Genomic DNA, 14,966 nt, shown 5'->3' with positions numbered 1-14,966 from the left:
TGCGTTTTGTTTGTTTTGCGCGTTCTCCGTCGCGTCACGTGTGTTGCGCTGTATCGAGAAAAAAACACACACGACGCAAAGCAAAACAAAAATAACGCTTACAAGCGGATGATCTATCGGGGGAGGGGAAGGGGTTACCTTTGTGTGTGCCATCCTCGCGAAACAGGAAGGGTATTGGCCAGCCCCCGGCGACTCGACTGACGGGTGAAGGTACCCATGCGGTAGCGGTGGCGCATTGTTTCGGAAGTCGACGGCGTGTCATACAACCATCGATACTATCCAGCACAAGAGTTCAAGGCCACATAAAAATAAAGGGTAGCTCTTGTTTAAAAAAATGTACCGTCTTTATGGTGAACGGTCAGTTCAACGGATTAGAACTCACATGCAAAAGTTCAAGTTCACGTAAAGTACTGGGCGTCTCCATGAACCTTTTTTTTCCCTCGACCAGCATGACACGTGCGCATCCTTTATCGTATCGCCTTTTGGTGGTGATGCGATAGTTTTTAATTAAACCGCAACAATCACACGCGCTGCATGGGTGCGCGATCCGTTTCTAGAAGTGGTGATTTATCGGTCAAACGCTCTACTGAGATCAATCTGCAGAAGTGGAACAGTTACGCAGTAGTAATGACGCTGTGTTTGGCCTGTTTACAGCGTGTTCAATTTCCTCTGAATTACCTATTACGATGCACCGTGTGAGCGTTGGTTTTTGTACGAGCAGAGCAGATTGTAGAAATAATTTTCATTTAAAGAATATAATTTAAAACACTTAATAACGTATTTCATCCCGATCTGAGTCAACGTGAGTCGCGCCTTGTTCAACACGTTAACCTTCGTGCTCCCATTTGTTCCCTCCCTTAGTGATAATGGTAGTAATCACATTTGTTAAAATGCATGTTTCTGTGGGACCTTCACAGCCAACGGGTACAATGTACTGTGTTGCTGCCGTGCCACCGTTCTCTCACGCTTGATGCGACATTGTTTTGTTGCCGCTTGCCGCAAGGCGACGGAACAGACAACAATGGAAAACCGCGGTCAAACATCACCAACACCACGCCAAACCGCGTTTTCCTTTATACGGGTGCAAAACCCAACGCCAATTTGGCACTCGAATCACGCGCCAATGCACAACTACGCACACACTGCTACAGCTGCAGTGCGCGAAATGGTAAGCGTGTGTTGCGCTTTTCCGGAAGATGCTGCAAAGAGAGTGAGAGCGAGAAAGATCACCACAAGATGCACACACACACACACGCAGACTCACACAGAATTATAACCGCGTTGTTTTTGTTTGCTTATTAATTACGCCTTCAGTGTGTACGCTCTTTATGGCAGACAGGAAGGGATTTCCCGCTGAGACGACATATACCAGGCAGGCTAGCCCGTACGCGATCTTCAGTCGACGATCGACTTCCAAGCAGGAAGGGCACAGAAGCTCATACAATACAAAACACTAGAATTGGATCCTTCCTGCGGCTGTAAAGGCAAGAAGGGGAAGGATTTCAACTTGAAGCAGTGAAAGCAAGAGTGCTAGAAGAAGTTCACATACCTGTTCGAAGAGTGTAGGGCAGTGTGGTGAACCTTAGTGGCTCGAGAAACATTTCGGAAACAGTGTACCTCCAGTAACTTTCAAGTGAACGTATTGCTGCGAACATTGAGGCAAGAATTCGGTCCGCAGGCGCGGAAGTGAAGCTTGGTGACAACGCGAACAGCAACCGAAAACAATTTGAATTTGAACTCTACAAAACAAACGTTACAAAAGTAAGTGTTTTATAGTTCAATCTTCAGCAAAAGGGATCTTCATCCGCGACTGCTTCATCAGCTTCATCAGCTTGCTTCCTGGCTTCCTGCCCTCTTGATTGATTGACAGTCGGTCGGACTACCCGATCCTACCAGACGGGCGGCATGTCTTTTTATGCTATTTTTGACTAATGCCATTGAACTTGCTGCGTGCGCTGGTGTGCACGAGACGCATGCAGTGAGCTCCAAATTCCAAACCAGGAAAGGAACTGCCGAGAATGATCCGTCACGCGTCAGCCAGCCAGCTCATGCAAGCGTAAATGAGGGTAACCGGCTTAACCGATGCGCAATTTCGCATCTCTATAGGGGTGGGGACGAACGGACTCGTTTTTGGAGCAAATTGCATTTGGATACTTCGAGATGGTGTACCGCGCTTGTGTACCGCTTGCAGTACAAAGGACATGCGGATTAGTGTCCCTCAGCCAGATGCTCTCGTTATCCCATCACGGGTGACAATCGATCTTCTTCAATGCTGGGGGAGGGGAAAAAAATGCGCACAGACAATGAGCAAAGTGGCACTGTTTATACAACAACGTGAAATATTATGCACATTGCACCAGCGTTGCAGTGTGCATGACAGTTTTCTTCGTCGGTGTACCGATCGTGCCGGGGTTTTTTTTTAAACAGCTGATGCTTGTGCTTTTCCAAATTTTTTCCACCCGCCGACAAACGGGCTGAGGTCGGTTTGTTTAGGTTTACCCACGCCGTCTTTTCTCCTCTTCCTTATTTGCGTGTGCATGTAAACGATCGGGCGCGAGAGAATAGCGCTGAGTGCCACTCGTGAGTGGCGCTCAAGCGAAGGAAAACTCGCGTCTGCTCTCTTCGGGATCTCATTTTCCTCTTTTCGCGCACACACCCACACGACTCACTTTCTATTACCGTTTTGAACGCAGCATTCAGTTCCGTTTTGCGTGCGGTGCAAGAACGGAAGGCAAATTCGTCAATTCGCTTGGCCACATCACTTTAATTCGTCCTAACGCGCAATTCTCCTCAACTCCCATCAATCACCCAGTGCTTCTTTGTTTCCAATACAACGGCAGCCGGCCGATTTGGCTAATTAAGTACAACCGTGCACGTGCTGTTCTCCCTCGAGCGTCCTCCGCTTCCCGGGGCTGCTGCTGCTGCTACAAACACAGTTTGTTCTATTTTTCCCGATCTTCGATCTTTCTGTTGGCGCTAGCTCAACTCCCCCAGGACACCCTTCCACACGATGAACGGGCGAGGTAAGCATTTCCGGGTTGATCGTGACCCCCCTGCGCTGGACTGCTGGTAGCGACTTTCGGGTTGAAAAGTAGGGGGGCCGTTCCGTCGGTCGATTACGAAATTAACCCGTATCCGGCTTAAACGATCTGTGGCAAATTATTGTCACGATCGTGTGCGTGAGTGTGTTACTGTGTGTGTGTGTGTGTGTCTGTGCGATGAGGTAAAAGGTGAACAGTGCGCCCTTTTGACGATCAGCGGTCAGCTGTGCTGGGTGATGGCAACGAAAGGGGAAAGAGGATGGTTTATTTTTGTAAATTACGAAAATCCTCTTCACACGTCATACGAGCGAACGAGAGCAAGGGTTTTTTTTAATACCAAGCGAGTGGCGTATGCGAAACGATCATGCCGGTACTGTGAAAACAATAAACAAAAGGAGAAAAAGCGGATTTTAGTTTTAAAATGCAAATTTTCATAACATTCGCAATACGCTCAAATAAACTTACTAAATTGTTGAATTAATTTCCTCCCATTCGCGATTATTAGGACGCATTATCGCGATGCCGGCGGAGTGTGCCGCTAACCCGCTACAGCGGGCCCTGGCCGACGCCATCATCCGGATGGTGTCCATGGACGAGCTGCGCATATTGCTCGCCTGCGGTGCGAAGGTCAACGAGCAGGTGACGCAAGGTCTGCGGCCGCTACACTACGCCGTCTGGCAGAACAACGAGGCAGCGGTCAATCTGCTGATCGTGCGTGGTGCCGACATCAACGCGATCGACGAGGTCGGCTACAGTGCGCTCCATCTGGCGGCAGAGCATGGGTAAGCATGGGACCATTGAAAAAACTCTAAAACAAAATAATAAAGCTATATTAATTTAATTTCTTTTTACTATCACACAGCTACTTACAGCTCGCCAAAACGCTGCTGGATGCCGGCTGCAAGGTCGACTACCGCGAGCCCACCAACGATCCGTACCCGCGCACCACGCTCTGCGACGAACCGCTGCGGCTGGCGCTGCGCAACAAACACTACGAGGTGGCCCGGCTGCTGCTCGACCGTGGTGCCGATCCGAACAAGCGGTACTTTTTCGGCTCGGAAATCAATCTCGCCACCGATGTGGAAAGCCTGGAGCTGCTGCTTACGTACGGCGCTAGTACGGAGGCCCGTGACCGGTCGGGCATTACGCCACTGATGCGCGCGGTTCGGACGAACGGTAACATTGATTCGGTGCTGCTGCTGCTGCACTACGGTGCAGACGTGAATGCGATGACGGATGCTAGGAATGATTACAGAACCGTGCTGCATTATGCCGTTCTATCAGGTACGTTTGAGGCATTTTTGTGCTGGATGATGGTTTGTTAATGATGGTTCTTTTCTTTCGAATGCGTTGGCTTAACTTGCGGCTTTTGGGGATGGCTAGGATTAGATCTTTTCGGTGGTATGTCGTTCTATCTTTCATTGGGACCGATTGACGGACTTACTACTCGAGATCGAAATCTGCTTTTTGGTCCACTTTTCCTTTTATTTTCGGTCATTCGCTTTACCTGCTTTTTGGCTCATGGACACAGCACGATCTTGTTGCTTCAATTCCTCCGCGATCATCGCATTCTAATGATGTCTTATTATGTTTAATAATCGTTACTTTGTTAGGAAATGCATCACTCGTCACGATGCTGCTGAAACAGGGCGCCCGGGTGGACATTCCAGCCCCGCTGCCCGAGCCGGACCGGCCAAGCCCGCTCGATCTGGCCGTCCTGCGGGGTGATCCGGTGCTGGTGAGAATACTGCTCGAGCATGGTGCGAATGTGAACCGTAGCAGCCCGGTGATTGGGTCTCCGCTGCATGTGGCCTGCGCCGACAATATTCCCAACAGAGTAGAGATCATGAAGGTGCTCTAAAATGGTGGTTCAAAAGGTTAGATTTAAAGGTAATAATGTTCTGTTTTGTTTCTACTCACCAGATGCTCTTGTTTTACGGTGCCGATCCCAACATTCGCGTCGTCGGAGATGTGGCCACCAATGCGATACTGCGCCCACCGTTGGCCGAGCTGCTTGCCAGCAATGAGCACGTGACGCCGCAAGAACTGCATTTGCTGCTACGATACGGTGCAAGGGTAAGTCAGGACAAGGCTCAGGTTCTCTAGCTCTCTTCCCTAACGCCTTATCCTCCTCGTACAGGTAATTCTGAAGACCCAGTACCGCGATCCGGACGGTTTGCTCAACTGCCTTTCCAACCTGCACCACGAATCGGCCGCCTTTCGCATCATACTGGACGCAGCGGAAGAGTTCGACCCGTGCATGATCCGCCGCAACCAGCAGCTCACCGACGAGCAGCGCGATCTCCTGGTGGAGCGCGCCTCAGTCCCACGGAAGCTCAAGTCCCAGATCCGTGCCCACTACCGCCGACTGTTCGGGCGGAATCTGGGCGAGTTTGTGCCGCCCCTGTTCATACCGAGCGAGCTGAAGAGCTATCTGCTGTACGAACATAGTCTGTAGGGACGTTTTTGGGGAGAGCTGGTGTGACTAACTGCTGTTTTCTTCTAAAAACACCCTGATGGACCTGATAAGACTATGCTACTGGGTGAATGGATGGTTAATTGCCCGCTACTTTCCTTCCCCACCCTACACATGTATGATAGACTAGTTTGTAGCGATGTAAGCGACTGTTCCCTGGGTCCCAGACAACGGGAAAAGAAATCGCGAAAGAATAGGACGGTGCTTTCCATTTTCCGCGTTCTGTGTACGGTGGTGGAGAGCTTGTGCTACGCCCGAGCGCTCTGATTTAAGAGTGATACATTTTGTGAAACCCGGTTGTGATATTGGGAGTGGACCGATTTTCTCTACTTTTACGCGTCTGTTCCCGGTTTAAGCTTAAGTGAATAAGGATCATGATCGGTGACTGTTAGGTTTGTAAGATTGTCGAATTCAGATCTTCGAAAATAAAGGAAGATTTAATACTTAATAAAAACTGTTCCCTAGCACTATTACACAATACTCGTAGCACCACGCAGCGCCAAGTAGCCGGCGGTAAGGTCCATCGGAAAGGTGCGGATGGTTTGGTACTCCTCCACGTTGTGGTACCGCAGCTTCGAGTGTGGATCCGTGTACGGTGCAATCAGGCCGGAAATGTCGGAATACTTTTTCGCCGGCTTTAGCGAAGGTGGAGCGTTTACTGATGAATCTAAAAATACGAGAAAGAATATCACAAACGCGAAATTGGAGGAAATGAGCTGATTGCCTCACTCACAAGTAATGTCCGACTCCTTCCACGGCAGGGTTTTCTCGTGGGCCAAAATTTGCTTCAACGATTTCCACTGTCGCTTCTTTCCCATGGGATTCACCTCGGAGAGATCTTTGCTTTTGAAGCAGGGTTTCGTTGTTTCCACTTCCATTCTAAATGCTGGAGGGAATTTTCCGCAAAACGCCGCTTCTGGTTATTGTTTTTCCTCGATAAGGAATGTAAACAATGCAAATGTCAGTGTACAAGAGGTTGGATCGTTGCCATATTGAAATAAAAATGAAATAAAAAAATGTGACTTTGTAATATTTTTTAAACAAGCTTTGCACTTTTTTTATTACTGATAGAATGAAATTATTTGCGATAAAAGGTTAATCTACATTTCCAACAAAAAAAAAAGAAAAATAGTTTTTATCCTCACGCAACGTACGAAGAGAACTGTCAAATTTCGCACGAGACGTCTGTCACCAGAGTGACCAGAAATACCGATTTTTTATATGCCTACCGATTCACAGATGACCGCCCTAAAACTACTGATTTTCCATTTATCCTACCGAAAATCACAGATATTTGATTTTCCAGTCGTTTAAGCTTAATCTGTGGCGCTTGGGTATTGGGATGATTTTAATAATAAAATGATTATGAAAATGTTGTGGGCAGCCGTGCCGACCCCTGGACTTGCCGTGGCAGTTGCGCTGCCACCGGTCAACGTTTAGGGGGACGACGATATGTTATAAAACATTATTATGAACCTATAAGACAGTTTTCATTCAAATCTTACAACAAATTCAAAAGATATACTCTTTTAATCACAAAAAACATCATTCTTCCATACAAATTGTATGGCCTACCCGGGTAGGCGGTTGTACGATTACGTAAAGTTTTTTGGTCGTACACAAGACGGTTAAATGGTTGCGTTCTCAACAGTGCTCCTGCCGAAATCTGCCAATATAATCTGGCCACACTGGTCCGCAGGGCAAAAGCTCACTCGAAAGGTCAATAACCGTCGCAAAACGTCAAAAACGACCGTCGCCAGCGCCTTGAAATCGTTGCGAGTTTCGCTCGCTGGCGACGTCGGTTTGCAGTACATGCGACGCCGGTTTTGACGTTTTGCGACGGTTTTGCGACGGTGGCCGCCAAAAGCTCGCCTGCCCTGTGCGCAAAGTGACCAGAAATACCGATGTATATATATTTGGGTTTGAAGGAAAAAATCTCAATTTTTTGTAATCATTGAACGATGAAACTCAGCCAAACAATCAAATCAATCTAAATAATCCAGCGAAAACCGAATTACAGCACGTACGATAAAATCGTATCCAATGGAGCACTGCAGTGGCCCTAAGCGGTCGCGTGGAGCCCCAAGGAAAAGAACTTGCCACCACTGAAAAAAAAAGAATGAGCATCTTAGTTATTCTTTGGTTTAGAATTCCTTGTACCATTTTCAGATCAACACTTCAGAAAGACCTTCATTTGTGTAACCGCTGAACCAAATCTAATCCATATCCTAAGTGAAGGATGCATATTCTTTTGAAATGGAACTTTAATTTTGCGTACCCCCCCCCCCCCCTTCACACATCACGCTTAACACTTCTTTCGCTTTCACTTCTTTCAACTCGAGTTCAGTTTCGAGTTTTAACCTACCGAAAACTACCGATAAAATTTTGATGCGCCTACCGAAAACCGCCAAAATAATCTGGCCACACTGTCTGTCACCGCACGTGCAGCTGTGTGCGTGCCACTGCGTGTTGTTCTTATTTTGTTTCGCCAAATTGGATTACGGAGAAGAAAAAGGGGAACACAGAACTGGATAATTGGATTTACTAGCCTAGCAAAAACCGTATGCTACCATGACCAGTGAAATAAGCCAGCCCGTGTAGCGTACATCGATAATCGTGATCCAGCAGCAAGGATATCGTCGAGGCAGGTGCGCGTTCGTTCCACGGCCGTGTGTGATGCTGCCAGCAGCAAGAAACCCACAATAGAATGTTTTGAGCCAAGTGGAACCGCGCGCGGACACACACACACAGCGCTCCAGACTGCGGGTAATGACGTGGTACTGGCTCTACCTGAACGGGCTCCGACATCAGCGACCAAGGCGAATGAAAGCACTTCCCTATGAATGCGCTAACATCAGACCACCCGTCAGCAGAAGATTGCAGCAGCAGCAACTTTCAAGAAGCAGCGCGACGACGTCCTCCACTACCACCACCGGCACCGTCTGCGACGTCGTCTTCTTCGCCCCCTCCACCAAGCACGTTATCGCTAGCTGTGGCAAACAACCCGACACAACACAACCATCACCATCAGCACAGCGCCAGCCAGCTGCGACGTCAGCAGTTTCCTTCGGCGGGTCGCAAAGCACAGCCCCGCCAGCGTGGAGCAGCCAGTGGACCGTCCGCTTCCCCGGAACGACAACAGCTCCACGATGACAACCCGGCGGACAGCGGAACAACGGCCGCAAGCGTAGTGACGGATCGGACACCAGCGGCGGGCAATGGTAACGTGGCAGCAACGGCGACGGATCCGGAGTTCGAACAACCGAGTGATAACGGCGGACAGTTGAGCGGTGGTCACACAACCGTGGACGAGAAGACTCGCCGGTACAATCGCATCAGCATGATAATCATTTACGGGCGCGAGGCGCTCTGCATACTGGCCCTGATACTGACGACGTACGCGACGATCCAGAACAGTCCGCCCAAGGTGTCGAAAGCACCGCCGGCGGTGCCATTCTTTGCGAAGGGTTCGCTGGTGAGCGATTGGCCGACCGGGGCGCTCGGTACGACCCAGACGCGCGTCTCCGTGTCGGAACTTTCGCTCGTACTGTACTACGCGCCGTGGTGTGCGGAGAGTCAGTACGCGCGCCATGCGTACGAGCAGGTGGCACAGCTGTACTACCGCGAGGCACACTTTGCCGCCATTAACTGCTGGCAGCCGGGTGGAGAGTGTCGCCAGCGGTACACCAAGGTGCAGTCGTGGCCGGTACTAATGGCGTATCAGCCGAGCGGGCTGGCCGTGCAGTACCATGAGGCGTGGACGACGGCCGCCCTGTCGCGGTTCGTACAGTCGCTCATGCTGCCGCTGCACCGGTTCGCCAGTCCGGGTGATCTGATGGATCATATGACCGGGAAGGATGTGAGTATGGCGTCCGGGGAGTAGCTGGAACTTGCTTTAATCCTTTATTTACTTTTAGGCGGTGGTGGTTGCATTTTTAGACGTCAGCCTGGATAGCAAAATCTACCAGCGGTACTATCAAGCCTCACTGAAATGGCTCGAGAAGGATCCGTTCCAGGAGGTTTCGTTCGGGGTCGTTACGGGCGAGTCTGCCCAACTGTTTGGCGTAGAGATGGTCCCCTCGATCCGCCTGTACCTCTGGAATGAAACTATAGTAAGCGCTTTTTTAGCTGTTAAAAGGTCACAAAGAGCGATCTTATGATTCTTTTTTTTTTAATTTAAAGGAATACGAAGGAAATAGCCCCCGGTGGACACCACAAGACCTAAACGCCTGGATCCAGAAGCAACTGCACGTGGTCTCGCTGTGGGTATCCCCGCCCGGCAACATAAAATCTTTCACCCTCGAACCATACCTTCGCCAAGGGCCGGCACTTATCCTTTTCACCCCCCGCCCGCTCTACGAGGACAGTTCCGATGCGTACATGATGCTGCGCCAGCTCAGCATGCAGTACTATAACTGTCCCGGGGACGCCTGGATACTGGAAATGGCGCGCGAGTACATTGCCGAACAGCGTGCCGCTAATGTGGCACGGTACGATCAGAAACGGGAGCACTGTGCGCGTGTACTCGGCCGCCATCCGTCCCAGGACGGCGAGGATGATGACGAATCGTCACCCGGGAATCGTCGCAATCGGTGCAAAGATGGTTTCAAATCGACCGTCTCGGTATCGTTTGTGAACGTGCTCAATACGTCAAAGTTTGTCGACGGTAAGCCGGTCGGTGGGGGAAAACCATCGTCGGCAGGGGAGTACTGTGACATAGCGCCGGCGATGGACTGCGCCAAGCACGAAGAGTGTGGTGCATTCGGACCGGAAGGGCCCCGCAAACCTAGCCTTATGTGGCAATCACGTGACGCATGTACCGGACGACGACACAATGAGGCGGAAACGGTCTACGAACAGGAGCAATCGAGTACAACGTCCATGATCGATGCCGAGCATGATTACCGTGGTCCGAAGCTGCTTACCCGTCAAAGCGTACGCCGTCAGTGTGAGCTGTTGCAGCTGGCCGAAGCGGAAAAGACGAACGTGTTCTTCACCGAACCGGAAAGACAGAATGAATCGATGGATTACTACGCCGCGATCGGTGGACTGTCCTGCAAGGGCAACAAAACGCTCACCTTCCTCAGCATGGACAGCAATCTGTACCACGCGCTCGGCGAGCGGCTGGGCGTGGATGTGCTGAACGAACCGAACCGTACCGTGGCGTTCATCGTGGACCATACCGACGAGTCGGCGTACGCGCTGCGGGATCCGATCAATCTGCACACACTGTCGAAATTCGTGCACGACTACTACAACCGATCGGTGCAGCGATTTTTGCGCTCGAAAGCCACGACCTACGCGCACACGCACGCGTTCAACGCGGACAGGTACGTGGAGCAGGAGCGGGGCTACCTTGAAACGCATAGGAAAGCGCTTGCCGAGGCTAGAGCGAAGGCGGAAGCGGAGTCAAAGCAGCGAAAACAAACCGTAGAAGCGACAAACAAGCAGACAAAGGCCGGATCCCAGCCAGAGCCTACTCCCACATCGCCACCCCCCGAGCGAGCTCACACTACCGCGCCCACTTACCGCCGGGTGCGGGAGATTACCTCGAGCAACTTCCAGCGCACGGTGCTCGAATCGAACCGTACCGTCGTGGTTAGCTTCTACTCCGCCCAGTGTGCCTTTTGCTACATCCAAGCGCACCATCTGCTCACCGTGTCGCACATGCTGCGCCATCAGCCGGGCCTGTGGTTCGTGCGCATCGATGGCGAGCTGAACGATCTGCCCTGGGAGTACACGATGGATGTCTTCCCGTCGCTTATCATCTTTCCGCGCGGAAGGTAAGCGCGATAAGCGCTCGAGATAAACCGCTCCGCGGGGTTGAACAAGCGTCTAAAGTGTTGATTGTGCTTCATTTATCTTACAGAAAAGCGGACAGTCGTATCTTCCCCGAAACGTTGCAAATCAACGTACCGAACCTGATCGGCTTCATCCTGTCCAACCTCACGCCGGCGGAACGTTTGCATGCCTACTTTTTGCTCTGTTCCGATGTGGTAAGTAACGGTGGTATGATTTTGATTGCAGTTTATGCTCAAATTCAATTTCTTCCTCTTTTTTTTTTTAGAACGCAGCCTCGCGCACCGGTTGTCTGGTAATGCTCAAGCGCGAACTGTCCGACGGCATCCGGTTAAGCTTGCTCGACTGGCGCCGGGCAACGGACAATGCCTGCGAACGGGACCGCATCGTCCGGCGGCTGCAGCTGCTAAAACAAGCGTATCTGGGCACCCTGCGCTGTCTTAGTCATTCCTGTGATCTTACGCAGCTGGCGAACGAGCGGAAGCGGATCTTCCAGCTGTGGACGGAGCCAAGCTGCAGCCGGCTGTTGTGATCGTTTGCCGCGGGCCCGCCAAATAGCGCTCGGGAATGGGGGCGTTGGGAAATAAGGCTGATCAGTGTGAGGTTTTATTGTTTAGCTTTCCGTTCATTGTTGGTATTGTTTATTTTTTACTGTTTTATCGTACTAGCACGCTTACACTAGGCAAAAGAAAAAATGTGCACAGGTGGATATTGCAATACCCTAAGGGGGCCCCCACTCCGTTACGGTTAGGATATTTTTGTGAATTATTTACTTATTTAAAGTACCCTTATGCCCCAGGCTAGCTGCAGTGGAGCAGTAGTTTGATGCTCACAGTAGGTGAAATATTATTTAAAATGAAAAGGAAATGAATCCACTGGCAATTGGAGACACAGCATAGGAGAAGTAAAAGAGTATTGGTTCGTTTCTACCGTAGCAATATGGCTTCCTTACAACCTCCTCACGTGGTTTTGCGCCACTTTTTCCTTAAGTATTCTCACAGTTAAAATGATATTACACGCTGGGAACGTAGTTAAAAGGACGTACCGATGTACGTGCCCGCCCGTGTCCTTACTTATCCTCAATAACAACAGGCAGCAGGACACTATTAGCCACTTTTTCCACTGTAAATATAGTGCAAAACACAGTTTGATTAGGCAAAAACAAAACAAGGCTAAACGAACGCATTATAAGGCTTGCGTTTTTAAGGAAAGCGAAAGAATGCAGCAGTTCGCTCTCCCTATCGTGCTAGAACAGTCGGTTAGAACTTGATAGGAAAACAAAAACACACACTCTTGCGGGATACAAGGTATCCGGCCGATAGTTTAATAAAGAGAATGATAAGAGGTCTTATGAGCATAAAAAGTGCGAATTGAGGTCGTCTACGTTGTGATATAGCGCGCAGCGCCCTCGGAGGGGTTAGCTGTAATAATTCACGAACCCTTATGAATGAGTGAAACCGCTTTGTTTCCCGCCAATGACCTTCGCTTTTGACAGTAACGCGCCCAGGCCGGGGTGATGAAATAATCGGACCAGGACCTTTCACTCTCGGTACAAAAGGGGAGAACACACACATACAAATGGTAGCAATCGTGTACTATCGATGCCGCAAACAGCAGACACCTCTTTCAACAGCTGGCGTTGGAGGTCCTTACGGGGTGGAAAACCGTTCCCATTATTCGTTCATCACCATTGTCTGTGTGTGCCCTTTCCTTCGCGGTTGGGGTCAGGAACGTTCACGACCGTTTACTGAATCCGAAATTAATCATCCCCGAAGGGGGATACTGTTTCGGGACGCGATGGGCTGGCATAAAATCGCTTTCGAATCGTTGTGTATCGTGCGGCGGCTCGATTTGTGCGATGTCATGCGGGGATAACGTTATTGTTAATACGATGAATATGTCGTTTGGAGCGATTGTGGTGGGCGATGAAACGAGTTAGATAAGCACGCAACGCCGGCAAGACCACCTACCGCACATACCCTGGAAGGTGTCGAGCTTAAAGAGCAACCGCTGTAGTGGTCGTATCGTGCTGACACTCGCCGTGCTGCTGGTTTGCCCTCACATCACTCACTCGCGGACATTTCGGATGAATGTGAACGTGATTGCACAGGCAAGGCGGGAAAACCCAAGGACGACCCACACCGACCATTCAGTCGATAATTGGAAGCGAAACGAGGCGCACACCTGCTGCACAACTTGTACGCTGGCCGGATGGTCCTTCCTCGGGCGTTCTTGGCCAACATTCGACGGCGACTAGCAGGTTCGCGTACGGTGATGCACACCGGCATGGGATGTTCATCGTCCGTTGTGCTTGAGGAATCGGTGCCAGCGGGGCATCCGCCGACCCCGGTAATGGATACCGACGGGGAGTACGGCCTTCACCAGCCACCAGCGTTCCTGCCGAAGCAGTCCGAATCGTTCGTCGAAGCATACCGTCGGTTGGACGAGGAAATTTGCGCGCTCGAAAGTACGACGCCCGGTCCACGGCTGATGACGGCGGAGGCTTGGGTTGAGCTGCTAAACAGTGCCAAGAGGGGTGGAGTCGAGCAGGGAGTTACGGTACCGCCACCACAGCCACCACCTCCACCCTTACCGAATGAGGTGATGCTTGGTAATGGAACCGTCCCGAATGGTGGTGTATTTAGGCGACCGATAACGGCTGAAAAGGATCAGCAAGCCGAGAGTGCCCGTGCCGAGCTGGTTAAGGTTCGTGAAGTACGTTGATGGAATCTCCTCATACTCTTCCCGCACATCAAACAGTAGGCTTTGCATCGCTAACGAACACCTTCTTTTGCTTGTCAAATTTCAGATCATTCTCAAGCTAGACATCGTGTCGAACCAGTTCAAAGCGGCCCAGCAGGAAGAGTTTGTGGCGCGACTGTCCCGCACCGCCATGGACCAGGAGGCGGACCACTTCCGCGAGGAGATGGTTGTACACGCGCGCAAGCGTGCGCTAACGCTCCGCAAGGACTTTGAACGCTTGAAGCGACTGTACGCCGAACAGGATCAGCTCCTGTCGACCGTTTACAGCGGTGCGTACGGTACAGTGAACGAACAGACCCTCGATTCGGAGCTAGAGGCCGCACGGGATGTACGCGACCGGCTCGGTGGTGCCGTCGAGCAGTGGCGCATTGCCGGCGGATTGCTCCGAGCTGCCGCCAAAGGGCTGCACCAGGTCGTGGACTACTGGGAGCTGTTACGGCCGTCGAAAAGTGCGGCAGAAACGATCGAGCTTGCGCTGGACGCAAGGTCCACGTGTCACGGTGCACTGATGGCACTGGAGGCCGCCCAGGCCGCACTACCATCGGTGGAGATACCGTACATTACGGTCCGGCAGCAGTCCGCCGTGCGGCACGCACTCATCTACCTCCTCACCGATATGGTTAATCCGGCCCGGTATCAACACACCCGCGATGTGTTCGGTGTGTTTAGTGCGAACGTGGCCAAAGCCGTCCACTGGCTGCACGAGTGTTACAGTGAAACGCTGAAGCAGGACTTGGACAGTGCCGACCAGGTGGCGACACTGTTGGCGAAAAACTTGCGCGAAGAACGGTTGCGGCACATTGGGAGCCGGATGCCGAACAGGGTTTACGTCCGACCAGCGATCGGATAGAAGAGGGGGAGGGGAAACGGAAGGAACACACGGAAAA

The 14,966-nt window shown here is 51.1% G+C and overlaps 4 protein-coding genes across 5 annotated transcripts; 3 read left to right on the top strand and 1 right to left on the bottom strand.

Moving 5' to 3' along the window:
• Nucleotides 1-1,290: 1,290 nt before the first annotated feature.
• On the top strand, nucleotides 1,291-5,971 carry LOC1277587 (putative ankyrin repeat protein RF_0381). 2 transcript variants are annotated; one of them, XM_061658126.1, is made up of 6 exons: nucleotides 1,291-1,761; nucleotides 3,547-3,823; nucleotides 3,904-4,325; nucleotides 4,655-4,893; nucleotides 4,965-5,117; nucleotides 5,182-5,971. In XM_061658126.1, exons 2-6 carry the CDS (start codon nucleotides 3,561-3,563, stop codon nucleotides 5,497-5,499), a joined length of 1,395 nt encoding a protein of 464 aa, XP_061514110.1. In that variant the 5' UTR covers nucleotides 1,291-1,761; nucleotides 3,547-3,560; the 3' UTR covers nucleotides 5,500-5,971. The 2 variants fall into 2 exon arrangements, with proteins under 2 accessions (XP_061514110.1, XP_061514109.1); XM_061658125.1 differs by lacking the exon at nucleotides 1,291-1,761 and adding an exon at nucleotides 2,686-3,023.
• On the bottom strand, nucleotides 4,506-6,480 carry LOC4578179 (INO80 complex subunit C). The gene is made up of 3 exons (XM_001237880.2): nucleotides 6,251-6,480; nucleotides 4,962-6,184; nucleotides 4,506-4,898 (listed from the first exon to the last, which is right to left on the bottom strand). The coding sequence occupies exons 1-2, from the start codon at nucleotides 6,393-6,395 to the stop codon at nucleotides 5,988-5,990; spliced, it is 342 nt and encodes a 113-aa protein (XP_001237881.1). The 5' UTR covers nucleotides 6,396-6,480; the 3' UTR covers nucleotides 4,506-4,898; nucleotides 4,962-5,987.
• A 1,408-nt stretch (nucleotides 6,481-7,888) lies between these two features.
• LOC1277590 (thioredoxin domain-containing protein 11) lies at nucleotides 7,889-12,679 on the top strand. Its single transcript, XM_061658124.1, has 5 exons — nucleotides 7,889-9,376; nucleotides 9,435-9,629; nucleotides 9,700-11,300; nucleotides 11,387-11,513; nucleotides 11,585-12,679. The coding sequence occupies exons 1-5, from the start codon at nucleotides 8,357-8,359 to the stop codon at nucleotides 11,846-11,848; spliced, it is 3,207 nt and encodes a 1,068-aa protein (XP_061514108.1). The 5' UTR covers nucleotides 7,889-8,356; the 3' UTR covers nucleotides 11,849-12,679.
• A 989-nt stretch (nucleotides 12,680-13,668) lies between these two features.
• LOC1277591 (uncharacterized) lies at nucleotides 13,669-14,961 on the top strand. The gene is made up of 2 exons (XM_061662598.1): nucleotides 13,669-14,031; nucleotides 14,126-14,961. The coding sequence occupies exons 1-2, from the start codon at nucleotides 13,669-13,671 to the stop codon at nucleotides 14,927-14,929; spliced, it is 1,167 nt and encodes a 388-aa protein (XP_061518582.1). The 3' UTR covers nucleotides 14,930-14,961.
• The last annotated feature ends 5 nt before the right edge of the window (nucleotides 14,962-14,966 follow it).

This window comes from Anopheles gambiae, chromosome 3, assembly GCF_943734735.2.
Source record: "Anopheles gambiae chromosome 3, idAnoGambNW_F1_1, whole genome shotgun sequence".
Classification (NCBI taxonomy): domain Eukaryota; kingdom Metazoa; phylum Arthropoda; class Insecta; order Diptera; family Culicidae; genus Anopheles; species Anopheles gambiae.
The sequence above is the reverse complement of the archived record's forward strand: the minus strand, read 5'-3'. Positions and strand labels throughout refer to the sequence as shown.

Bases quoted from the DNA above. Each gene is read 5' to 3' on its own strand.
- LOC1277587 (XM_061658125.1), top strand. The intron at 3,824-3,903 runs GTAAGCATGGGA...ACTATCACACAG, and splicing joins CATCTGGCGGCAGAGCATGG to CTACTTACAGCTCGCCAAAA. The intron at 4,894-4,964 runs GTGCTCTAAAAT...TCTACTCACCAG, and splicing joins ACAGAGTAGAGATCATGAAG to ATGCTCTTGTTTTACGGTGC.
- LOC4578179 (XM_001237880.2), bottom strand. From the start codon at position 6,395: ATGGAAGTGGAAACAACGAAACCCTGCTTCAAAAGCAAAGATCTCTCC. The intron at 6,185-6,250 runs GTGAGTGAGGCA...TCGTATTTTTAG, and splicing joins GAAGGAGTCGGACATTACTT to ATTCATCAGTAAACGCTCCA.
- LOC1277590 (XM_061658124.1), top strand. From the start codon at position 8,357: ATGAATGCGCTAACATCAGACCACCCGTCAGCAGAAGATTGCAGCAGC. The intron at 9,630-9,699 runs GTAAGCGCTTTT...TTTAATTTAAAG, and splicing joins ACCTCTGGAATGAAACTATA to GAATACGAAGGAAATAGCCC. The intron at 11,514-11,584 runs GTAAGTAACGGT...TTTTTTTTTTAG, and splicing joins TTTTGCTCTGTTCCGATGTG to AACGCAGCCTCGCGCACCGG.
- LOC1277591 (XM_061662598.1), top strand. From the start codon at position 13,669: ATGGATACCGACGGGGAGTACGGCCTTCACCAGCCACCAGCGTTCCTG. The intron at 14,032-14,125 runs GTACGTTGATGG...GTCAAATTTCAG, and splicing joins AGCTGGTTAAGGTTCGTGAA to ATCATTCTCAAGCTAGACAT.